We start from the raw sequence: 27,056 nt of genomic DNA on the forward strand, positions 1-27,056 counted from the left end.
TTTACAAATCGATTGTCTTTATGGAAATTTTTTTGAGTAACTATCAGATACTTTAATTACTAGCGAAAATAGAATTCGCTATAAGAACTGGACGAGTGCTGGTTAGTTTGGTATTTTTCTCAATATGTTTAATAGGGGCTGGGGCAAAATAACTTACGTATCGGCCGATTAAAATGTGAAGTATGTTTTTCTCTTGAGTCCAGTGTTTACATCTGAGAGACTGATGGTGAGTTATTGTGCATGCGTTGGTTTTGATCGGTTTGGGGAACTTTCTGTGTATTTACAATGACGTATCTGTCAGGTGGTGTTTTTAAACCAATTAACAGCTTACTAGTACTTCTTCATAAGTTCCCGGATGTTGTTGTACGACAGCCATATTTTTTTCTTCCCTCCCCTTCAGTTTCAACTTCACCACCATCACATGAAGACGTCTCCAAGAGGGAACTTGAAGGAAGTACAATCTGTTTTGAAATTTAGTATAATTTCATTTATGTCAGCAATTGATTATGAAAGAAATGCTTTCCGTTTAGTGTATAGCAATTGTTACTCATTGAAATAAAAAAATAACTGCGAAATAATGATACACATTTTTTAAAAGCTCATTGTGTTATCCCTCAAAGGTTAAAGTGTCCCAAGTGTGATTCTGACTTAGTTTTTAGGGAAGACTAGCACATTTTCTACTATAACGCTTCTGTAGATATTGCCAAGACGAAAAAGAGATGTAGGTGTCAATCATAAGGTAAGGAATTATTTGTGATCTACTTTATAATAATGTAAGGATCTATTTTTATTCAATTTTAGTTTGTGACCTGGGAAGGGGAGTCAGGAGGCTTGCCCCCTAGCTAGGGGTTGTGACCTGGCAAGGGGGTTCTGGGGCTTGCCCCCCCCCCAAGCTAGGGGTTGTGACCTAGTAAGTACTAGGTTAGGTTAGGTGGATTTGTTCTGTAGCCTTTTGCAAATCTCAAAAGTGTTGAATAATCACGTTTCGTCCTGTTTTCGCGCACCCAAATTTTTATAGCCAAATACATGAACCATATGTATTTCCAACTGGTTATCTTGTGTTTATTTAGCATTTCTGACCATTATTATTGCTGCAAGTCCCTCCTCTATGACATTTCCCCTCCCAAAAAATCACGATTTCCCACTGGTGTCCCACATAATTATCTTTATATAAGGGGGTCCAGAAACTCATGAGCGGGTGGTTTGCCCAAATAATCAAGGTCAGAAATGCATAAAACATAAGATAGGGAGTAGGAAAAATATATGGTTCATGTATTTGGATAAAAATTAAAGTATCATATACTGTATTTACCTTTTTTGTATCTTTTTTGCAAACAATATTATGAAGCTAGTTTTACGAATTACGAAATATGATTTAGTGTTACCTTGCCAGGAGTAAGCTAGTTAGGAAACAAACACTGGCTTAAAACTGTATTAGGGTATGCTAAGGATATGGCAGTCCAAAGTGGCATATGACTCCCCACACGTAAAGGGTATAGCTCCTAGGTTAAGTTAGGTGAGGTACCTTAGGGTAAGTGGTGTTCTTGTGTTTGTTTCACTTTTAGAATATGGTGTTTTGATTATAACTTTTGTAGTTTTAAAACATCTAAAATTTTAAGAATGAGGGTTCCCCCAATTATTTGCATTAGAACATTTCAAAGTACCCATAGATATCCCAGGGACACTTCTCATTTTCTTCATTAGGAATATTGTGTTATAGTAAATATTTATTCGCTGTAATTACTGACATTGATGCTAGTATAGTAATCTTCAGTGCCGAGCAAGTTTTCCGTACATTTAAGTATAGAAGTATCTCCCCCCCATCCTCAGTACAAGAGGGAGGTTTTTACCGTACATATTAGACTTTTCATGTGTGGATATAGGTTCCTCTGTAACTGTGCCTCTTCTTGAGAAAATCCTAGCTTGTCACCCAAGACACTTTTACCCAGCTGTTAAATGGACAGGGGTCATCATTCCCAGGATTTTAAACCATCCAGCTTAACTTCCTCCCTCCGAAGGATAAATTAATTATTAAAGGATGAGGCATTATATTCTTGTATGAACAAATATTTGTTTTTAAAGTAATGTAATTTTTATTTGTTCCAACACTAAATACAAACCCTATTCTATTTATAGGGATATTACTACGAGCCATGAGAATTTTAGCAAAGGATAACTACCCTAACCGCTAGTTAGCCGGACGGTGGGGGGGGGGGTTAGCCAGCTACCCCACTTACTTACCCACTTTGCTTTCTGGCTCGGTAGAGGACGGTCACGGCCACTCTCTCCCACCAAAACTTGCCATTTGAATACTGTAATACTATTATACTTATTTTTTTTTTTTTTAATGTGTTTGGATTTCTTCTAGTCCCATGTGTATCTGTTCTGGTCTCGAAGGCCGCTCCTTGGCTACCTTCTTGTCCGCCTTTGAGACGGACTCCCACCTTCTGTGTCCAGTGTGATCTGGACAACACATGTAATGAGTGTCGGGAATGGTTTGCCTCCCAGTGGGAGAGGTATGGGCACAGAAAAAAGATGAAGGCCAAGCAAGATTCTAGTCCTTCGTGGTTCTCCTCGAAGTCTAAGTAATCGCGAACATCTTTTACCCCCTGATCTCTTCCTGAAGCTGCTCCTCCACTAGTCCTCTCCGAGGAAGAGCTGAATAGCTGCACAGCCCTGGTAACTCCAGGTGAACCTTGTGGCTCGAGGGATGGTACCATTTCCCCTAGCAATTTGGTCCCTGTTCCATGACTGATTTGTTGGGTTTTTGGAATTGCAGGGCGTTGATGATCCTTCTTCGAAGGAAGTTCTCTTAGAGCTCCTTCAGTTGGGTGTTGAGCGGAAGTGCACTCCCACTTCTTTGGAAGTGGTGCCTTTCCTTGTGGGCGCAGGTGCCGCTGCCCGTTGGTCCGACTTTTGGTCACATGTGGCTGACGCCGAAGACAATGCTTCTCCTCCTGGGGTGGTAGTACAAGAGCAAAGTCCTAGTCATGTTCCTCCTCCGGGAGAACATCTCTCATTCGTGAGAGACTTTTTGAGTTACCAGCGAGTGACTTATGCCAACTCTTCTTCCCCTAGGGGGGGGGGGGGGTAAAGCATAGATGTTCTCCTCCGGGAAAACCTTCCTCTTGTTCGCGAGAAAAAGCTTGCAAGTTTTTTGAGCCTCAGCAGTCTCCCTCTTCGGAAGATCCTGCTAGACATTCCCCTTCTGGGGTTCGTTTGATGGTGGAGGTTCTGACCTCTCGTTACCCCGGGCGTGCCCTCCCCCAGTGTTGAGGAGACGTCTTTTTGATCCTTTGGGTTCAGGCCTTCTGGTTCTTGTGGCGGTCCCCCTGCATTACCGGGACCTTCGGGTCCTCGTCAGGCTGAGCCTTCGGGCTCTCGTTTTCCGGAACCTTCGCGTTCTTGTTGCATAGAGCCTTCTGGCTCTCGTGATCCGGAACCTTCACGTTCTCGTCGCATAGAGCCTTCGGGCTTTCGTGACTCGCGTTGAGCAGAGCTTTCGAGTTCTCGTGACTCTCATTGAACAGAGCCTTCGGGGTCTTGTGACTCTCTTTGAGCACAGCCATCGGGCTCTCGTGCCTCACGTTGAACAGAGCCCTCGTGCTCTCGTGACCCTTGTTATGTTGAGCCTTCGGGCTCTCGTGACCCTTGTTACGCTGAGCTTTCCAGCTCGCGTGACCCCTAGTCTTTGGGCTCGCCTGACTCTGAGTCTTCGGATTTTCGTTCCATAGAGCTTCCTGGCTCTCGTGATCCTTGTTGCCCTGAGCCTACGGGCTCTCATAACTCTCATTACTCTGAGCCTTCGGGCTCTCTTGACCTCCGTTACGCTGAACCTTTGGGCTCTTGTGACCTTGAGCCTTCGGGCTCCAGTTCAGCAAAGCCTTTGGGTTCTCATGACCCAGGACCTTCTGGTTCTTGTCGCCGATTGCCAACAATATCTTATTGTCAATCATTGGAAGATCACTGATCACCGATCCCTGATCTTCCAGGTTTGATCTCCGATCCCCGAGTACTTACCTACAGCTTCGATCACCAGCGCACGTAGCGTCAGCTCGAAGCTCACTGATAGCCATGCCGATCGCCGACCCCTGCTTTCGGGTCACCAGTGCTCCGATTCAGTAGATCTCGGATTTTCCAGATCTATTCGTCAGCTGCCAATCGCTGTTTTTAAATATTTAACTTAGCCGGTGAATATATAGCTGCAACTCTGTTGCTCGACAGACAAACTCTACGGAAAAAACTCGCCAGTGATCGCTACACAGGTTGCGGGTGTGCCCAACAGCGCCATCTGTCGACCAGATACCCAGCTCTTATGTAAACAAAGACTCAATTTTCTCTCTGTCGATGTGTCGACAAGACGTACTTTACTCGCTGTTGCTAAACTGGAGTTTTTCACATCATATTGGTGAAGTACTATATTCTGGTTTTGAGCTTTCGCAATGCAGGTGTTTTATCTTCATCTTAAATCTTGAACTCGTTTTGGATAGATTTAATTATGGTGACAAAGAGAGTATGGACTTTCTTTCACTTTTAAATGGCCGACCCTTCCCTTAGACGGAAGTGTGTTTAGGCTTTTAGTAATTTTCTTATCACGTTATAAATTATTTATAGATTTTCCTCTATATATTTTATATCTCTCCGCCTTTATTAGGCCTCTTCGATTAACTTTCCATTTATTTTAAACATATAAAAATAAATTTTAATGTTTTGTTTATATGCGACCTTTCCTGAGAGTAGGCGGTCCTAACTTGGAAACCGAAGTTAATCAACGTTGAGCCCTTCATATCGTAAATAGCTTTTAAAGAACTAAGGATTTAAAACTTTTTAAATGTAATATTTTATGAAAGAATTTCTTTGATAGTCTTCGTACTGTTTTCAAAGATGAACTAACGTTTAGTTTATTTATGCTACGCAGTTGTTGACGTTCAGGACGTTCAACATGCGCTCTATCGTTACGATAGAGAGAGAGTGTATCACGGTTTCACTTTGCAGTAAGAGTAAATCGATTCTGACGTTTTGTTCATTCTTTCTTAGCTTAAATGTTTTAAATTCTATTTTAAAGGAACTTTTTATTTAAAAAACCTTTCAGTTTTTTCCTTTAGTCAAATAACATGTTTTTTTGACGAAATATAATTGGGCTCTTCTCTTAGGTGCGAAATCAAGAGAGAAAGAGATAGAGACGGAGGGAGAGAGAGGAGAGAAAACGTTCCGTTCAAGCGGGTAACGTTGTTCTCGAGTTACTCTCGTCCCTAGTCTCTGTACGGGGAGGAAGGATAAAACGTTTTTAGTTTTTTATTCTCGTCCCCAGGCTATGTGCGGTGAGAGATTGAAAACGTAGTTTATATGAACTAGTGTTTAATCTCTTTCCCAGCCACTGAATTTTTTATCTTAAAATAGGTTTTCTGTTTTTTGCTGGTATTAATGAGCTTGCATTATACGACTGATTTCGCAATTACTACCTTTTAATGAAGGGTAGAATTGCGTGTTTCAGGTAGAAATCAGTAAAAGTTTCGATTTCAGTGAAATAAGTGCAAAACAGAAAATCGAAGTGATAAAGTGATATGCGCAAAGTGTTACAGTGTTGCGTCCGAGGGTTCGTCTGTTCGTGCCTGTCGTTCACCTAGTCCGGGACCTCTTGCAAGCTCCCAAGCCCAGGGGAGAAGTAATGTCGAACGACTTATGGGTTCGAGAGGCCTTGATCAACGAACAGACGTTTCCCTCTATGGTATCGGGTGTATCTTACCAAGATCTCCCCTACCATAAGACGAGAGAGACGTTTTTTCTCCTCGTCATCCGAAGGCTTTTCGCATAAGAAACCTGTCACAAGGTTTCGAAGCCCTTAAGCGAAAGTCAGTCCTTTCAGGACAGGTCCAGCGTCCTGGTTACAGCCATTAGGACAGCTCTGACCCTATGCAGTCATCGGATAACTGCTCGCCGCCTAACAAAAGCGTAACACAGACTCCGAGAGTCTTTTTTGTTGGCAAAGTGTTGCGGTCACAGACGTTACCCTCGTCTCTTACCACAACCATTTCCGTTGATCCTTAATGGGTTGTATGGCAAGACATGCAGAATATGCTTGCCTCCCTTATGGAAGACTATTCTGCCGATTAGTCCGTTGAGTCTAGCCGTTTATCTCATCGATATCCTGGCTTTCAGCCAACCTAACGTTCCTTTGTGCTTCCTGTTGACGTTGGCGTAGCTAAGTCACGTCAGTCAGGTTGTTTAGAACCACACTCGATGCGGTCTCGTGTGGATTTTCAGCCGCATTTGGACGTTAGGCCACTTGCTGATGCTCCTGTTGACGTTCAAGACGTTCGCTAACAATCGGAGTTGACTTGTTTTGACGCTGTGCGTCAACCTCCGCATTCTAGAGTTGTTTTGACTGCTCAGTCTAGGCAGTCAAAGCAGTCTCGAGTGGACGCTGTGCGTCCTCACGCACCTGTTGTGGTTGACAGTTCAGTTGTTGACAGTTCACAGACTGTCAAGCAGTTACATGACGTTGCGTTCTGGTCCGCTACTAATGCACCAGTGAGTGTGGACTCTGCTTGTAAAGCATTGCCACCACGGTAGGTCTCTCCCTTCCTTGAGACTCAGCTTTTATCGGACAAGGTTCCTGTAGATGAGGAAGTTGCTGTTCCCCCTCCTACTGATATTCCCTTGAGGACTCAGTCAGATGGAGAGGAGCCTAAAGCTGCTTAGCCCCCTATGGACTTTAATTAAATCATGATGATTTTTTTTTAAGGATCTTTGTCCGGATCTTTCTGTAACTGCTGCTCCTCGTTTGCCTAAACGTCAGAGCTTACACTAGGCCTAGCTACTTCGAAGCCGTTGTTTTTAAGCTAGTGCTCTCTCGCTCTCCTAGAGAGCTTTACGTTGGCTAGGCGACTGGTTTATCACCAGGAGGAGTTTGGGGGATACAGCCTTTGCTTTCCCTTCTTTTAAACTGGCTTATAGAGCGAGAGTCTGATATGACACGAGAGAAGTTCTCGGCTTGGGAGTTCATGCCTCTGCCCAAATAGACTTCTCAAATCTAGTAGACTCTCCCTGGCGCCTGGCCAGGAGACGCTCCAAGTTTTTTTACAGGTCAACTTCACAGCTGTTTTCGAGCCTTTGAAGTTTTGCTGTACAATTATGTCATGCATAAACAAGGCTTTCAGGGATGGAAAGCGGTACCGCCTCAGTCGCTAACCCCGTCTGTTGCCGCACCTACTCCCGTAGACCCTAAATGGGCTTTGCTGCAAGACATGCAGTCCAAGCTTGCGTCCTTGATTGAGGACTTTAATGCGGAGAAGGTTGCTGCCGAACCTTCTGGCCAACAACCTTCCAACCGGTCGGTTGTGCGCCCTGTTGACGCTGAGGTAACCTTCTCGCGTCTGCCAGTTGAGGTGGTTCCTCCACCGATGCGACCCAGTGTGGGTTGCCAGCCGCACGTTGACGTTAAGCGACGCTCGGAGGTGGTTGTTGACGTTCAGGACGTTCAACAACCAGCAGAGGTGACTTGTTTTGACGCAGTGCGTCAACCTCAGCAACCCGGTAGGGTGTTGACTGCACAACCCAGACGGTCTAGACAGTCTCGGGTTGACGCTGTGCTTCCTCGCGCACCCATGGTTGTTGACAGTTCACAGACTGTGCAGCAGTTCCATGATGTTGCCTCCGGCTCCGTCACGCATGCACCAGTGCGACCGGACTCAGCGAGCCAGACGTTGCCCACTCCGTTGCCGTTTCCTCATCAGTTTTCGGATGAGGAACCCTCTGATGAGGACGTTGCTGAACAACAAGACGATCAGCCCCCAGAATAGATCAAGCCCTACTATCCATCCAGTAGATGCTGAAGAAGGAACGCTGCTCAGTCAGGCTGTGGATGAGTCTGGTAGGGACGCTGTCATCCGTGGAACAATTTGTGTCACTAGGAAGACTACACCTCCGTCCTCTTCAGTACCATCTAGCTTTTCACTGGAAAAAGGACAAGACGCTAGAAGCGGTCTCGATCCCGGTTTCCGAAAAGATAAAGTCTGGTCTGACTTGGTGGAAGGACAATATCAACCTAAGAGAGGGTCTTCCCCTGGCTGTTCAGACTCCCAACCACGTTCTCTTCTCGGACGCATCGGACGTGGGCTGGGGCGCGACACTAGACGGTCGGGAATGCTCAGGACTGTGGAACTCGAGTCAGAGGAGCATGCATATCAACTGCAAGGAGCTGTTGGCAGTACATCTGGCCTTGAAAAGCTTCAAGTCTCTCCTTCGAGGCAAAGTGGTGGAAGTTAACTCGGACAACACCACGGCCTTGGCGTACATCTCCAAACAAGGAGGTACCCACTCACTGACGTTGTATGAGATCGCAAGGGACCTGCTCATCTGGTCAAAAGGTCAAGACATCTCCCTAGTAATGAGGTTCATCCAAGGCGACTTGAACGTCATAGCAGATTGTCTCAGTCGGAAAGGGCAAGTAATTCCAACCGAATGGACCCTCCACAAGGATGTGTGCAAGAGATTTTGGGCCACTTGGGGTAAACCATCCATAGATCTCTTTGCAACCTCGCTGACCAAGAGGCTTCCAATCTATTGCTCTCCAGTCCCGGACCCAGCAGCAATACATATAGATGCTTTCCTCCTAGATTGGTCACATCTGGATCTCTACGCATTCCCTCCGTTCAAGATTGTCAACAAGGTACTGCAGAAGTTCGCCTCTCACGAAGGGACAAGGTTGACGTTAGTTGCTTCCCTCTGGCCCGCGAGAGAATGGTTCACCGAGATACTTCGATGGTTAGTAGACGTTCCCAGAAGTCTTCCTCTAAGGGTAGACCTTCTACGTCAGCCACACGTAAAGAAGGTACTCCAAAGCCTCCACGCTCTTCGTCTGACTGCCTTCAGGCTATCGAAAGACTCTCGAGAGCTAGAGGCTTTTCGAAGGAAGCAGCCAGTGCGATTGCTAAGAGCAAGGAGAGCGTCTTCCATTAGAGTCTACCAATCGAAGTGGGAAGTCTTCCGAGACTGGTGCAAGTCAGTTTCTGTATCCTCGACCAGTACCTCTGTAGCTCAAATAGCTGATTTTCTCTTATACCTGAGAAAAGGACGATCCCTTTCAGCTCCCACTATCAAGGGCTACAGAAGCATGTTGGCATCGGTCTTCCGGCATAGAGGCTTAGATCTTTCCAAACATAAAGATCTGTAAGACCTCCTTAAGTCTTTTGAGACCACCAAGGAGCGTCGTTTGGCTACCCCTGGATGGAATTTAGACGTGGTACTAAGATTCCTCATGTCAGACAGGTTGGAGCCGTTACAATCAGCCTCCCTGAAAGATCTCACTCTTAAGACTCTTTTCCTAGTATGCTTAGCCTCGGCTAAAAGAGTCAGTGAGATTCATGCCTTCAGCAAGAACATCGGATTTTCGTCGGAAAAAGCCACTTGTTCGCTGCAACTTGGTTTTCTAGCCAAAAATGAGCTGCCTTCTCGGCCTTGGCCTAAATCTTTCGATATTCCCAGCTTATCGGAGATTGTAGGCAATGAACTAGAAAGAGTCTTATGCCCTGTTAGAGCTCTTAAGTTCTATTTAAAGCGTACTAAACCTTTACGAGGCCAATCTGAAGCTTTATGGTGTTCAGTTAAGAGACCATCCTTGCTTATGTCAAAGAATGCTTGGTCAGACTTTATCAGATTGTTAATACGAGAAGCTCATTTACATCTGAGTGAGGAAGACCGAACTTTGCTTAAGGTGAAGACGCACGAAGTTAGAGCTGTAACAACTTCCGTGGCCTTTAAGCAAAATATATCTCTGCAAAGTATAATGGACGCAACCTATTGGAGAAGCAAGTCAGTGTTCGCGTCATTTTACTTGAAAGATGTCCAGTCTCTTTACGAGAACTGCTACACACTGGGACCATTCGTAGCAGCGAGTGCAGTAGTGGGTGAGGGCTCAACCACTACAATTCCCTAATTCCTTATCCTTTTAATCTGTCTCTTGAAATGTTGTTTTTTTATGGGTTGTCCGGAAGGCTAAGAAGCCTTTCGCATCCTGGTTGATTTGGCGGGTGGTCAAAGTCATTTCTTGAGAGCGCCTAGATTAGGGGTTTGATGAGGTCCTGTTGTATGGGTTGCAACCCTTGATACTTCAGCTCCTAGGGGTTGATCAGCATCCTAAGAGTATCGCGAGGCTCCGTAAGGAAGACGTACTTAAAAGGCAGAGTAATTGTTCAAGTCGACTTCCTTACCAGGTACCTATTTATTTTGTTTTTGTTATTTTGATAACTTCTAAAATTAAATAAAAAACTCTTAGCTCATAAAATGTAAACATATATTACTGGTCTCTACCCACCATCCTGGGTGTGAATCAGTTATATATTCACCGGCTAAGTTAAATATTTAAAAATGATATTTTAATTATAAAATAAATTTTTGAATATACTTACCCGGTGAATATATAAATTAAATGACCCTCCCTTCCTCCCCAATAGAGACGCAGTGGGACGAGGAGAAAATTGAGTTGGGTATCTGGTCGACAGATGGCGCTGTTGGGCACACCCGCAACCTGTGTAGCGATCGCTGGCGAGTTTTTTCCGTAGAGTTCGTCTGTCGAGCAAGAGTTGCAGCTATATATTCACCGGGTAAGTATATTCAAAAATTTATTTTATAATTAAAATATCATTTTTCAATGGCTAGATGATTTCCGGTTGCTTATCAATAGCACCGTTTGCTGTTTACCGTTTGATAGTGAGTCGTTCGTTGTCTCGCGTGACGGTAGCACGTTGTTCGCTTGCTTGCCATTTGCTTGCTTCACGAGTCGGAGGTTAGTGATCACTAATAAGCCTGCTCCACTCTAGGCTTCTAAATCGGCAACCACATTAATGAGAGGGAGCTGCTCAAGAGAGCACACTCTTCTAGACGGCATAGGTCATCTCTCCTTGCTCTTGGGTTTACACTACTTAGACCTTGTAGAGTTGGTGGAGTTTTAACACAGTTGTTTCCTTCTGAGAACGTTAAACTACACCCTTCTTCGATGATGGGGATAATATGCTAGCGCAAAGCTCAGTGCCCCTTTCTTTTTTGGGTTTTTGTTTTTGTATCACAAACAGGGCTTCTTGGGTTCCCGAAGTTTTCTTGCCTTCTGCGAGATCAGAGGGATCTGCATCAAGATGGCCAGGTTTATGCATTAAAAACGGCACACTCACAGGAATTCTTCCCTCATGAATGTACGTGTTTTCACTAACACTTCGTTCATACTGCAATTTGCTTACAAGCAAATTGCCTCAGGAACCAGGTTGCTGGTTCGGCGGCTACCTTCTCCCTTGTTGTCCCGTTTAGTATAGGGCTGCTCACAAGCTGAATTTGCTTGAATAGGAATTATGCTAGTTAGGCAGTCTCCTGAAGCAAATTGGATCTTGGATGTGGTAGGGGTGGGAGATCCTTTGAATCTGTTGCTCCCCCTCCATCCAGAGACACAACCACATGGGGTTACCACCATTCTTTCCCTCTTAGAGAATGAAATACAGTGCTTTCTAAGCGACAGCTATAGCAGTTAACTTGCTACGATTCGGGTCGGCCCTAGATGGTTGACCGACAAGAATAAGAGGTTGTCGGAATTTTGTGTTCTCTTAATCTCTGTTGGCCCTTATTCTCTCGGACCATAGTGGAAACATTCAACCTACACTTCCTGAAACTCAGTCTTGTTTATGAAGTCAGTCTTTGAGCAGGTGATCAACGGCTCACCCCGCCCATTGACTTTCTTCAGTAGGAAACTATCCAAGGCAGAATCTGGCTACTCTACCTTTGACCGCGAATTGCTGGGGGTGGAGGTGGCTGTCCGTCACTTTCGCCACTTCTCGGAAGGTCCACCTTTCTTCATTCGCACGGACCACATGCCTCTCATGCACGCCTTCACTCGACAGTCCTACGCCTGGTCCGCCCATCAGCGCCGACATCTCTCCGCCGAAGCTGAATACAATTGCACCCTTCAGTACATCCCTGGGAAAATTAATCCTGTTGCCGATGCCCTGTCAAGAAACACATTGGCTCCCATTCACATGGGATTGGATTATAACGCCTTGACAGAAGCCCAACGAAAAGATCGAGAGCACCAAGCATGTAGGACATCCAGCACATCCCTCTGTTGGGAGGACGTCCCTCTCGACGACTCCAACGCCGCCCTCCTCTTTGAGGTCGGTACTGGTGGACCTAGACCGTGGATACCTTCTCCCATGTGTCGACAGGTGGTTGATTTCATTCATGGCCTTTCACTTCATGCCAAACCTCAAAAGTACATAGACACAGGTTCAGGAGTGGGCACCTTTCCTCAACCTCAGCGGCACTTTGCCCACATTCACGCTAATGTTGTAGGTCCCCTACCCACATCACAAGGACATCGTTATCTGTTTACTGTCATTGACCGCTCCACTCGGCCTAAAACCATTCCCATGGAAACTGCAACATCTGCCTTACTCTCAGGATGTATAGCGAGATTTGGTATCTGAGCATATTACTTCTGATAGGGGTACCACTTTCATCTCTCAATTGTGGACATCATTAGCAAATCTGGTTATCACCCTTCATCAAAGAACCACATACAACCCTGCTGCCAACGGTATGGTTAAACGTTTTCACCGTACCCTAAAAGCAGTTTTGATGTCCCACTCCAAGGACCAAAACTGGTTTACCCAGCTTCCCTGGGTCCTCTAGGGGACTAAGGACCACCCCTAAAGACACCCTGGATGTCTCAGCAGCTAAAATGATGTATAGTGACCCGTTGGTCGTCCCTGCCGAAATTTTCCGTCGGCAACCTCCTCCGATAATCTCCATTCTCTATGTCACGTTGTGGAAAAATTCACTCCATGGCGCCAAACTTACAAGCCCCCAGCTAAGCAACACATACCGACAGATCTGCACTCAGCAACGCACATTTTCCTGCGCAACGACACTAAAGCCACCGTTAACGTCTTCTTACACAGGCCCTTTCCTCGTAATCTGTCGTAAGCCAAAAGCATTCCTCCCAAACATGCAGGGCAAAGACTGGGTCTCCATTGATCTCCCAAAACCTGCATATCTCCTGCCAGGTGACTCACCTGCAGAACGTCTTTCAAGAGGAGGGCGCCCTATTTCACATGTACTGTATGTCTTTTTTTTAGGGGGTTTGCTATGTACCGCACGCGTATCACAAGTTCGTACACTGTAATGGTATTTCTGTTTTTTGTATATTGTCGTTACAGCTCTCCCCTTGCAGTGGTAACTTGTTTATGTCTGTATGTGCTTGTATTAATCTGTTCAAATTATTGTGACCTTCTTTCACTGAAACTGTTAAAAAAGCTCGCTGTCTGTTGAATTAAAGTTAGTTGCAATTAAGCCGTCTCTTAGTTACCATCTAACTGGTGCATTTGCACAAACCTAAATTTCTCCCCAAGATACTGTATGTGTTTTGTCAATAAGTAATGTTAGTGAATATAGAGATTATAAAGTATTGTGATGGTAAGTGTAAATTTGATAACAACACCTGCCGAAGTCAACGACAGGAGCTTGTATTTGGATACACGCTCCATAATTTTGTAAATTGTTATTCATATATTTCAACACAAATTTTGATAAATCACACTATTCATACGAAAACATATTATAATAAATAAAAAACTACTAAAAACATGGAATTAAAATTTGATATTGGTGAAAACTTGTGAGGTGGTAAAAGAACAGCCCACGGGCAAATACCAAGGCCGGGATGGAGAGGTATCACTGTTGTAACTCAGCGATGAAATTATGAATTCGTTTAATTGAGATTTTTATGCAACATATGGAACACTACAATATCCTCAAATCAAGAATAGTGCTATTAATAGAATCTAAACCTTTACGAAAAAAATAGCAAACCCTTTCTATACCATAGATATATATATAACTACAGTATGGTATTTGTCTAACAAAAGGGATTTAAGATACGTCTCTCATGTCTTTCGGAAGTAGTTGCGTGTGATTTGTCGTTTGCATGACTGCAATCAATTAGAGAAATTTGCTGTAGTGGCATTATCCACTAGAGAGGCTACTCTGGGTATACCGATCCATAAGCAGACATTAACGACCAACTCTCATTTGATTGAAGGCAGTTGGCAGACAGGGTTCACCACACCCTTACAGGAACAGTTGCTTGTAACCGATTGTACGACTCGACAGCAATCGGACTTGAAATGTTCACTTGCAAGGCAATCTCTCAACTCCTCGGGCACTACGGATGAGAGTGGGTCTTTGGCTTGAGAGTCAAATGTTCCTTGTTCCTCTCAATTGATTCTTTCAACCCTTCAGTCTGGTTAACAGACACAGTCCCTGAGTGGGACTGGGTGCCCTACTGGGTAGTGGGATAATCATGTAGTCCAAAGTCCTTCCCAGTTTCCAATGATTCGGAAGGGAAGATTAGTTATCCTGAAAAGGTTTCTTTTACAGCCAGTCCCCCGCAACCTTTCTCTCCTAGTTACGAGACAAGGCCTCCTATTGTGGGAGCGTTTAAGGCTACATAGCAACCTCCTGTGGTAGGCATGATGAATAAGAGTGCTTTGGCCTATGCCGCTTTGGCGCATGGGAGCACAGACCCTTTTCTCGTGAGGGAGTCATGCGCAGTGTTGCATACCCATTATTTGAGTACTAGCAAGGTGGGTGGCTTAGCTCTCCCAGAGGTCTGCGTGCAATCTAGGTCACTCGCCAACCTCATAATGAGTTCGCAAGACCCTATTTGTCCACTCGTCATGCTTTGGCATTGTGGCGCGCACTACCTTGGTAGCATACAATCACTCACTATCGCAGTATACTTTGGCAGTGAGGCAGCATGCACATGTGCTCGCCACCTTACCTGTTCTCACTTATTCAGGTGCTTGGTGATCCTCACCTCGCACAGTTTGCATCGCCATGCCAACGCCCGCCTCGCCGCTTTTGGTGACTCTCCTTACTCTACCTGTTCGTCCTACTGCGGTAGTGTGTGAGAGTGTGTGGGATCATGATACTCGCACAGAGTGTACTCGCCTTCCTATGAAAGTTATCATTTTGGACTAACTTGACAGGTCACCCATTCGGGCTCTCCTCTTCTTTGAGTTGCTCCATCCAATCAGGGATAAAGGACTCAGGGAAGCGGCATGTCCTTTCCTCAAGCGACACGTCTTTGGTGCGTCTGCTGGGGCACCTGAACTAACAAGTTCTTTGGCTCCCGCAAAAGTCGCAGCTTAGTCCCCTCTATTAGCAGCTAATCCTTTCGGTATTAGCAGGATTCTATGGACTTACGAGTCCGATAGGATCAGAATGAATGAGAGGCCGAGTTGGAAAGTATGAATTACTAACTTCCTCAGGAGAATAGACCCCCTCTCTCCTTCCCCTCATTTGATGCTCTTGGGGGATGCATCAAAAGATAAAGGAGGGGGGGGAAGGGTTCACCTGTTGTGACACATGACCTCTGAACGATGTTCCAACACTTATCGACAGTGTGACACAAATTTTCCTGGATTGGAGCACAGTGTTGCTGACTCTTAATCTCTTCTAATAACTCCCTTCTTGTGACGCCATTGTGTTTCTTATGAAAGCATGATGATGTTAGAATATCCAGATAAAGCTATTCTTGGCATGGCATAGAAAACCCAGAAAAAGACATTCTTTGCAGTCAACAGCCATACCACATTGAAAACACAGCTTCTCGTTTGATGACCAAAGTTAAGCACCATTGGTTCTGGTCAATACTTGGATGGGTGGCTGCCTAAGAACACCAGATGCAGGTAGAAACGTCTCCTGTCCGTCTAGCCGTTAGAAGATGGAGTTGGATGTGAGACAACTGAATTGTCCTCTGTAACCTGATTCAGTGCTGGCAAGGAAACTTCCTAGCACTCATTTTGACCAGGGGCACCTTTCTCTCCCTCAGTTAGCCATCGAAGTCGGGAGTCGCAGATGATATGTCAATCTAGAATGTCTTATGTCCAGTAATTTCTAGAGTGCTGTTAACCAGTACAGGGTAACCAGGCACCTCTTTTAGAAACCCTCCGACATCCGGGGAACGCCAATGTGTTTCCACCCTTCTGTCTGATGAGGAGATTCATTCTAGAAGGACGTCGATAGATTGATCGATGATCCTCATAGCTCTGTGGTGGCAGTAAGCACAATAGTACCTAGACCCTCTATTCCTGCCTGTAGATATATTGAGAGAAATGTTCTCTCCATTCCTGGGGTGCTCATATAACCTCACTCAGGGATTTACCACAGTCAGGTGTGTCCCTACAACTTCTTACCAGGAGAGTACAGTATTCAACATTTCCTCTCTGAGAGGCTTTTTGCAATGATAACAAAAAGTATGTCTGGATACACCCATAGGTCATCGTTCGCCTTCTATCAGTCAAATAGGTCAATCCGCTAAGGTTGAGGTCGTGTGAGAGGCCTCTCACCGCTCGATATCTCTCTTCCCGGGACAGCGAAGCTTGCTATACCTGAGGGAGGAAAGACCCTGCTCGGTCTTGACCGTGACATGATGACGCTAAGCTTTATCTTAATTTCCGTTTTTAACGGAGTCAACTTTTCCTTGACGAAACCGTCTCCCTTCATTCGGTGTGTTGAACTTACTGGTCCCCAGTCAGTTAGACCACCTCTTTGGAGCGTAGTTTTTGGACCACACTACCTCTTATAAGGTTCTTCCCTTCTCCTTTTGACCTCCATGATGAGTGCTAGCTAAGAACATGGCCTCTTCTAAGACATACCCGAGTCAGAGGTCTAGTAACAGTCGACTTTGTCCCCGAGTCTGTTGCCAAGACTCAGACTCCAGCTGTATTGGACCCATGTTTGGGTGCTCTCTGAGGTGTCCGGAATCCATCAAAGATTTCAAACATTTTACTATTTTATCAGAGAAAGGGAGGGAAATAAACAAAAACTCGAAAAATGAGAAAAGTATTTGACTACAGTAATTATTCATAAGTTTGCATGTAATTAATCCTTTGGAAAATTAATTGTATTAAACCATTTATGTTTAGTACTCATATATATCTAATATTATTTGTTAAAACTTAACTGAATATTCTTAACATGAGCAATTTAAGCATTTTACTAATAATCATCATTTATAGATTTACACTTATGACTAACCAAATCATACCTACCGTCAACAACAACCATTAATCTTTCGCCCCTGTCAAATTCAAGATTTCGCTTCCACCTGCATTGTTAATTTTCAGACAAGCATGGACTCTTTTGTTATTTGAATTGAATTTCTGTTGTCCTCGCTTTAACACCTGCATTTCAAAACCTTGCTCCTCGCCTTACCCAGGTGTGTGTTCCCTAGAGGATTTTCACTACTGTGATTTATTTAAAATTTGTCACTACTGTCTCAAGATTATTAGTAGTATCCTTTGAAGGGTTTAACCCTTGTTGAAATGTTTTGAGCTCAATATTTTTTTAAATAAATTTCATTGAGTGAAGAGTAAGTAGTTATGGCTTCATCAATCACTGTGCTAGGTTTAGGTGGTTTACACAAATATTTACATTTCTTTTAACAAAAATTTCCCTTCATTTCACAGTTGGACTTATCGTGTAGCACCCCATCCTCCCTCAAAGAAAACTGTATTCAAAGCCGAGATTATTGGAGCTTTTATGTGGTGGTGGATCCTTTATCATCTTATGACGGAGCCTGAGCATATTACGGTGAGTAATGTTAATTTGAAGGAAGTTTATGAAGATTATCATTTATTGCATGTGACAATGTGAATAAAACACTACCTAATTAGTATAAGGAAGATGTTCGCTCTGTCGATTCTTTTTACATTACCCATGGTGGTTGTATGTACAGTTTGTTCTCACTCGTAAACAAACCTTACCTGTCTTCAGTGGAGCTGGAAGAGCCGTTCAGTTAGCTGACAAGGTAGTTGACGACAGGTGGTGAGCGTTGGTTCCCACTTTCCTCTAAACATTCCACTTTTGTCTTTGGCTGTACAGAGAATGGACATAATGTTGTGACTTATCCGAAAGGCTTAAATCTTTTCTCTCATGCATTGAATTATTTATGATTGAACTCAATTATTGATATGAAGCAAGAACTTCATGAATGTGGGGGAAAGGGTGGATGCTGCAACTGGATTATGGCTAGACTAGCTACAAATCCACACGCTGCTGTTCTTGAAGGGGGCATGACTGTCTTTAGTCATCACCATTTGGTGACTGCAGATCATGGCAGGTGTATCTTTTGAGGAAGAAAAAGAAGGCAAAGTCTTTTCTGGCATCATCTTTGGCAACACACTGTTACAGTGATGCCAAAGAGACTATATTGCACGTTTCTTTTCTTCATCAAGTTTATCAAGACACCGAAGCTCCTAGACATATGCCCCTGGCTTGGTCCCTAGGAAGTATGTTTCAAGGTCAGGAAGATCTTGGATGTGCATCGGCAAGGAGTGTTTTAGGTTTTTGGTGGAGACTGGAGTTCCCTCAGTGATTGCTGCACACCACCAGTCACTAGAATCTCTCCTGTTACTGTGCAGACCACTGTCAACGAGTTTGACGTTGTAGTGGTTTGTGGACTGTGGCCAAAGGTAGCACCCAAACTGCCTAGTGTCCGAATGCCGACCACAACCCGACGTTCACTACACAAAAAAAATAAACAACGGTGGAATACCCAAAAATCTAGGTAACAGGTCAAGAGAACGGAGCTCTGGGCACCACCCCTTGATTTATACTGGGCAAGGGGACCTCAGTTTCTCCTTTTATTTATCCTGCCTTGAGCTTGCTGAATAAACAGGTAGCATGACCACTGATTCATTTCTGGGAAATTAGTAGAATTTATATACAGTAGCTCTATATTCTTTAGGTAAGATGGTTTCAAGCTCAAGAAAAATTGTTAAAACATTAGGTGAAAGGGACCAATTGTTTGTACTGATAACAGGACACAGTGTGGGAAAATAAATTATAAATAACTTAGAAAGATTTAAAAAAAAACAGTGGCTGAGAAGGGGAGATCATGGTGAAAGGTTCTGAAATGAAATGCGGTATTCATAAAAACAAGCAAAAAAATATTTATTTGTAAAGGAAAAAAACTGTTAGGAGTACATTAACATTGTTTTGTCAAATTCCAGTAAGCATTTAATGGAAACATTAGCATCCCCTTACACTCCAGCCTCATAATAACAAGATAAAAGAAAAAAAAAGATATGAATAAAAAAAAAAACAAGAACTATTCACATGTGGGACACTCGTAAGTGTTTCAATACAGTACAAGTATAAACAAAGGCACACCTAACCGTGTATCTATTTGGGCAAATACCTGTAGCTTGCCTCACGATCAAAGGGTTCATAAAACAAGTATTGCAATTCATGCGGCAAAACTAGAAGATCCCGTCAAACTTGCTTATAACTGTCTCCCCCAGGCTGACTAGCAACATACTCAGGTGGATCATGCAGATTTATTCCTGACTATGACAGAAACAAACTTGAAGCTTAAAGAAGAACCCCACAACACTGTGGTTCATAATCTGCATGAACAATCCACTGGGTTTAGGAATTGACAACACTTAAAAGTTTGGCTTTCACTGCAAAAAACTGTTCTATGCCACTTTATGTTCACTTGGTTCTGGGGCAAATATTTAAAAAAAATTGTCCATCACTAAGCTGCAAAGTCACTTAAAAGTATTAAATTCTGGCCAGTATGGCTGCATACGATGTCGTGCAGGCCTCTGCGGGCCCACAATAACAATGTCTAGACACACTCCAATTGTAAACCTGCACTGTGATAAGGTTCTGTCATCGAAAATTTTCGGTCCAGCCACAGTTGTGCCTAAATCTCTCATTCTTGGAAGGGGTTTTTGATAATTCTGGAACAATTTAGACTAAACTCAAACACAGTACCATTCCATTTCAATCGCTACTGTGAACTGTCAATGTCTATGACACACTCATATAACAACACAGTAGCATACTTCTAGTGAAAAGGCAAGATAATATGAATACAGAGCAGCATCACAGACCACTACACACTGGTAACAGGCAATGATCAACCTTCATTGTTCTATGTACTTAGCAGAATGGTTTCGGCTTCTTTCCTATATGCATACAGTACAAAAAAGTCTACCTTTCCCTCCCTACTGAGTGTAGGGGGCTGCTGTCAACACCTGAAAAAAAACAACAATAAAGGATTAAGGCATTTTTGGGAGGGCACAGAGGCGTTTTCAAAATAAAATACAATAGTGTGTTTCATAACATACCACCCACTAAGCTTTCTTAGATACAAACCTCTGTGCTATTCCAACGTGGGGAAGGAAGGTCTTGCAGATACACAAAATGTCTTTTTTGCAGGAGCTGGTAGCTAATGCTACCTTGCCCCCTGTTGCCAGTGCTAGTAACCCCAGTACCCGTGAGCCTCTTTGTGATCCCTGCATTGTGGCCCATTGTTATTATTATTACTAGCTAAGCTACAACCCTAGTGCGAAAAGCAGGATTCTCTAAGCCCAGATCTCCAACGCGGAAAAATAGCCCAGTGAGGAAAGGAAATAAGGAAATAAACAAACTTTGTGAGAAGTATTGAACAATTAGAATAAAATACTTTAAGAACGGTAACAACATTAAAACATCTTTCATATATAAGCTATTAAAGAGACTTATGTCATTATGTTCAGCATAAAAACATTTGCTGCAAGTTTGAACTCTTGAAGTTCAACCGATTCAATTACCCAAATAGGAAGAGTATTCCACAACTTGGTCACAGCTGGAATAAAACTTCTAGAATACTGTGTAGCATGATGGAGAAGGCATGATTATTAGAATTAACTGCATACCTAGTATTACGAACATGATGATACTGTCCGTGAAGAACTGAATGTTAAGAATTTGAAGAATTGTTAAAAATCTTGTGCAACATGCATAACAAACTAATTGAATGACCATGCCAAGATCATAAGATATTTAATAGATTAAAAGTTCCTGTCCAACAAATTTAAGATGAGTATCAGTAGCTGGAGACCAGACAAGAGATCAATACTCAAAACAAGGTAGAATGAAAGAATTAAAACACCTCAGAATACAGTAGATTGATCACTGAAAATGTTACAAGACTTCTCAATTTGCCAATATTTTGTGCAATTGAAGAAGAGACAGACCTAATGTTTCTCAAATGGAAATTTGCTGTCTAGAATCACACTTAAAATTTAAGAGATACAGAGTTAAAGGAATATTATTAATGCTGAAATCCAGATGTTGAGGAGCCACTGTCCTCGACCTGCTTAGAATCATACATTGAGTTTTGTTAGGATTCAACTTCATGTCCCATAATTTGCACCATGCTTTAATTTTAGTTAGATCTCAATGAAAGGGTTTAGCAATCCCAGATATACATTCTGGAGTTGGAATTGATGCAAAGAGAGTAGCATCATCTGCATGTGCAACGAGCTTGTTTTCTAGGCTAAACCACATGTCATTTGTTCCCATACTAACAAACCTTCCGTTATTTATATGGATTATCTTTCAGCGGCAGCTGGAGATAGCCATTAGACTAAAATTGTTAGGTGGCAACCCTGCCTAACTGCTTGAGGGGGTAGGTGGCAGGGGGGTGGCTAGGGGGTACCCAGCCACCTCTATATATACTCTCTCAGCAGTGAGAGACGTCACTTTTTCTTTTGGCTCGGTAGAGATAGGACGTGTCCGCTCTCCTCTCCAACGCCTCCCTGCTGACGATGAAACCTCTCTCCATCCTGGGACCTTGTTGTCCCCTAACCTAAACCCTCTATTTCTCCCCACAGGAACCTGCAGATTGCAGGTGTGGATCTTCCGGGGATCAGCACTGCTACTATCAACAGCGCGAAAGGACGAGCATCACTATCACCTCGCCCTTCTGGACTCTCTTCCCTGATCGCTGTTCGCGATGATTGGAAGATCTTATGGATTGTAGGTCATCATGATATGAGCGCTCTTCTTATGGAAGGTGCTCATGCTCTAGAGGCTCGCGCTCACGAGACCACAGGTCTCAACGCTCTCCTCGGAGGCGTTCCTCTTCTCGATGATGAGTCTCGCGATCGCGTTCTACACGATCACGAGCAAAGCCTAGACCTAGGTCCAGACTAACAAGAATGGCGCTTGTGCCCGTGAGGATGATGCTCGAGTTCACGAGGGTGGCATTCACACTCAAGAGGGTACGGTTCACGAGAACGACATTCTCGATTGCGAGGCCGACGCTCACGTTCGCAAGCTAGGCATTCGCGACGTTCACACCATTCTCGAACAAGAACTAGATGCTCTCGTTCACGAACATCACGTTCACGATCATGAACCGTGCATTCGCGATCAAGGTCTAGACTTTCCTCATCTAGAGGTAGAGGTAAGCGTACGTGCAGTTCATCAGCACGTAGCCCCTCAAGCAATCCTTCCAAATGACCTTGGACTGGGAATGAAGATGAGAAAGACCATTCCTCTAACAAGCGTTCAGCTAAACCCCTAGTGCCTCTCGCCACCTGGGGAGTTCTATCAAAGTGTTCTCCTATGCGATGCTTGGAAAAGTTTCCCGCTGTGACGCGTTCTCCAACGAGAGTAGTCACCACTCAGAGGCCTCTTCTGCCAACTTCATCGGCCGTAGGAGCTTCTCTGGGGCAGCAGGAATGCTTTAGACCTTCCTCTTCCTCTGTAGCCCCTAGTGCTCCTGTTGCGAGTACTTTTGCTTGTGGCGAAACTCGCAATTTTGCGTGTGAATCTCGCGATTTCCGCAAGCATTTCACAAAGCAGATGTTTCGGACCTGTGAGCAAGTGCGGTACCAACACCTTCGCCTCGTCCCTCTGCATCTTCCACCTCCAGCGTAAGACTGACACCCTTCCCAGAAGAATTCAAGGAACCCCCTAATAGGGTCGCGAACGTTAATATTAGTCTGGACCTTCTTTCGCGTCCGAAGGAACGTGTTCCTCTGCCTCAGAGGTTATCACCTTTGTTGACTGGAGCTCCTTCTAGAGTTCCACCCAAAGGACACACGCCTGTTGAATTCCAGGGTATTCTTAAAGGTTCAGAGCTTCCTCCATGGGTGAACACTTTCATGACCACCCTGCTGAAGACTCTGAATGTGGCTCCTACACCCTCACAACCTCCGACTGTCTCAGTCAACGCAACCCCTAGGATCCCCCTGGAACCCTCGTCGGGTTTGTTAGTTGGGAGTGAGGTACACAAACAACTACTGCTGGAATAGTGGCATCAAGGGGAGAGATATCCCTTCCGCGACACCAACTACAGAAGACAGTCTACTTAGCCTGGTAGATGTCGGCTGAAGATTTCTGGAGGTATCCGGACATCAACCTAGCAACTTTTTGCAAAAAGTCTCTCTGTGAGAGGAGATGCTGGATAGTATTCAGCCGTCAAGCCGTAGGGATTCTACAGCTTTGTGGAAGATGTTCACGTGTAGTTGTTGAGTAGATCGTGTCGTGGAAGGAGTTCTCTCGGGACTTCTGTCAACAGCCGAAGATCCGGGAACCATTCTGCATGATACCATAGCAGAGTTATGGTCATTGCTAGGTTTCCAGGTAATTTTGGCTTGTTGAGCACCCATCTCATCTGGCAGAACGGGATAAAGGCGTAAACGGTGATGTCCCACCGTTGCTGGAATGCATCTTGCCAGAGGACCTGGAGATCCGGGACTAGTGAACAATAGAGCAGGAGCCTGTTGTTCAGGGACATCACGAACAGGTCCACTGTCGGGAAACCCCACAGTCAGAACTTTGTGGGCTACTAGATGATTCAAAGACCACTTGGAGCCCACAATCTGAGTCGCTCTGTTCAGATTGTTGGCGTGCACATTCCTTTTGCCTGGAATAAAGCGAGCTGATAGTGACATCGAGTTGTCTTCAGCCCATCTTAACATTTCCACTGCTAGATTGTAAAGGGGCTGCGAAAAGGTACTGCCTTGTTTGTTTACATAAGCTACTACCGTGATGATGTCACTCATCAACAGCACCAAGTGACCCGCCAGGAACTGATGTAACTGCTGTAGGGCTAGGAAGGCTACCCTCATCTCTCGGAGATTTATGTGCGGGTTCCTTTCGCACTCTGACCAAAGCCTGGAGGCCATTTGGCGCAGCTTGTGGCCCCCCACCCTTCTTTTGATGCATCTGAAAAGAGCATCATTGTGCAGATAAGCTCCTGCAGATCATATAAGATAATGCCTCAGTGCTCTTATAGTTTGTAGTAACAAATGATTTGGGCCAAAGGATAAAGTACAGAGACTTCCCTCAGGAAGCACCCAAACCTCGGGTCCGCTACAACTGGGGTCTGAGTCTTGACAACAGACTCGGGGGATGAAGTCGACTGTTACTAGCCCTCCATCCCTTGGCTCGGGTATGTCTTAGAAGAGACCATGTCCTTAGCTAGCATTCATGGAGGTCTAAAGGAGAAGGGAAGAACCTTATAAGAGGTATTGTGATCCAAAACCTATGCTCCAAGGAGGTGGTCTACCCTCTGACTGGGAACCAGTAATTTCGACATTGTAAATGAAGGGGGAACAGTTTTGTCGAGGAAAAGATGACTCTTCGAAACGGAAATTATGGCTCAAAGCTTAGCGGCATCCTGTCATGGTCAAGACTGAGCAGGGTCTTTCCTCCCCGATGTATAGCAAGCTTTGCTGTCCTCGGGGAGAGAGATATCAAGCGGTGAGAAGCCTCTCACACGGCATCAACCTTAGAGATGAGAGCTGCCTTTCTAGCTATCAAGTAGTTCCAACAGCTCCTGGCAGGTCACTCTGTGGTGTTGATGAACGACATCACCATAGTAGTGGCTTACATGAACAAGCAAGGCGGTACCTTTTCGCAGCCCCTATGTCATCTAGCAGTAGAGAGACTACAATAGTCAGAAGAACATTCGGTGTCCCTATCAGCACACTTCATTCCAGGCAAAAGGAATGTACTCGCCATCAATCTAAGCAGAGCGACTCAGATAGTGGGTTCTGAATGGTCTCTGAATCATCTGATAGCCAACAAAGTCCTGACTTTGTGGGGTTCTCTGACTGTGGACCTGTTCGCGACGTCTCTGAACTCCAGGCTCCCGCTTTACTGCTCCCCAATCCCGGACCCTCGAGCTTTCTGGCAAGATGCATTCCAACAACAGTTGGAAAACATCGATGTGTACGCATTCCCTCTGTTCTGTCTGATGAAAAGGGTGCTCAACAAGGTCAGGGCAGCCATCAACTTATGCAAGACTTTCATATGTCTGCTATGGCATCACGCAGAGTGGTTTCCAGACATGTAGCTCCTAGTAGAGCCACAGAAGGAACTCCCTCCACGACCAGATCTACTCGGACAACCATACATGAAGATCTTCCACAAGGCAATAGCTTTTCACGGCTGGAGACTATCCAGCATCTCCTCTCTTAGAGAGACTTTGCAATGAGTTGCAAAAAGGATGTCTTAATACCTCTGAAGATCCTCTACTTCAGTCTACCAGGCAAAGTGGACAGTCGTGGTTGGTGTCGTGGGAAGGGGTATCTCTCCCCTCGATCCCACTCTTCCAATAATAGCGGAGTCCCTTGGTTACCTTTGGGAGGATAAACTCCTCTCGGTCTCGGCAGTGAAAGGCTACTGCCCAGTCTTAAGTATGGCTTATAGACTGAAAGGAATGGACCTTTCCTCTGTGTTGGAATTATCTCTCCTTGTACGAAGCTACGAGATAATTTTGCCCTAGTCGGAAGTTAGACCACCTCCTTGGAACGTTGTTATGGGTCCTTCCGTCCCTGAAGAGCCCGTCCCCCCCCATGAACCCTTACGCCAAGCAACAGATCTCCATCTCACTTTGAAGACTGTGTTCCTACTCGCTTTAGCTTTGCCAAAGAGAGTTAGTGAACTTCATGGTCTGTCATACTTCATCGCCCATTTAAGTGGATAGAGGGAAGTAACACTTGGCTTCGTCCTTGAATTTAATGTTGATGCAAAATCCATCAGTTATGGATCCTTGGTCTGGGGCTTTCCGGATCACGAGTCTTCGTTCTGTAACCACTGACCCAGATCAACTGTTACTATGCCCAGTTAGGACTTTGAGATACTGTATTATCTTAAACGCACTGCAGCAGCTCGTCCCCATGTACCAGCTCTTTTTGTTAGCACAGGGAGGGTCAAGAGGAGGGTCACTAAGAATACCATTTCAGCCTGGATCCTCAAGGTCATTGACCGTGCATTGAATCCCAATCCTCCTCCTACTCGACAACCTAGAGCTTATGACGTCTGGGGCATAAACACGTCACTAGTGTTTAAATGCAACTACTCAGTGATGCAGGTACTACAAGCGGGCTTTTGCTAATGTCAGACCAGTTTCACTACCCACTGCCTGCAAGACGTGCCCCATAGGAGAATGGATACTTTTTCCATTGTTCTTGTGGTTGCTGCACAACATGTGGTTTAAAATACCACAGGCTCCTTGTTGGATATGTAGCATATGGTTGAGGGCATTAGTTACCCATGATTAGTCTGTATGAATGTTAAGAATGACTGGCTCTTTTCTTTTCCTTTATCTTCTCCTCTCTTTGGGAACAGTATCATGGGTCCTCTGCACGCTGGCCTCATTGATCTGCAGGTAATAACCTTTTCCCATGTGTAACTTAGTTCCCGATACCCCCTGTGATGTGGATGTAGGGAACGTCTGTTTGAATTGCATTCCTATTTTTAAACTGAATAATCTTTCCTAAACAGTCACATTGCTAGTTTCTCACAACCACACAGGTTGCTCAGGCCGCATGGGCACATTACACAATGTCTCCTTATAGTGAGGTGTCAAGTTTTCCCCAGTTACAGTCTAATGTGCTGCACCACATCTCCGGCCAATGGTCCGAATCCAAAAGGTATCAGCACATAAATCTCTCAGATGAGTGCAGCCTCCTTGCCCTCCAGCAGTTCCACCAGTTCTTGGCAGGGCACTCAGGTGTGTTGATGAGCGACAATACCACGGTAGTTGCTTACCTAAACAAGCAAGTTGGTACCTTTTCGCAGCCGCTGTGCCATCTAACAGCAGATCTAAGATTGGCAGAACTCAACTTGGTGACCCTATTGGCTCTCTTCATTCCAGGCGAGTGGAATGTGCTAGCAGACAATCTGAGCAGAGCGATTCAGATAGTGGACTCCGAGTG

The 27,056-nt window shown here is 44.6% G+C and overlaps 1 protein-coding gene across 1 annotated transcript in view; it reads left to right on the forward strand.

The window, feature by feature from the left end:
• LOC137631708 (NADH dehydrogenase [ubiquinone] 1 beta subcomplex subunit 2, mitochondrial-like) overlaps window positions 1-27,056 on the forward strand; it is a 53,762-nt gene that overhangs the window by 1,394 nt on the left and 25,312 nt on the right. The window contains exon 2 of the mRNA XM_068363587.1: window positions 17,514-17,637. Within this exon, the coding sequence (XP_068219688.1) occupies window positions 17,514-17,637 (124 nt within the window). The remainder of the gene's footprint in view (window positions 1-17,513; window positions 17,638-27,056) is intronic.

The sequence above is a fragment of the Palaemon carinicauda genome, chromosome 40 (genome assembly GCF_036898095.1).
Source record: "Palaemon carinicauda isolate YSFRI2023 chromosome 40, ASM3689809v2, whole genome shotgun sequence".
In the NCBI taxonomy this organism is placed as follows: domain Eukaryota; kingdom Metazoa; phylum Arthropoda; class Malacostraca; order Decapoda; family Palaemonidae; genus Palaemon; species Palaemon carinicauda.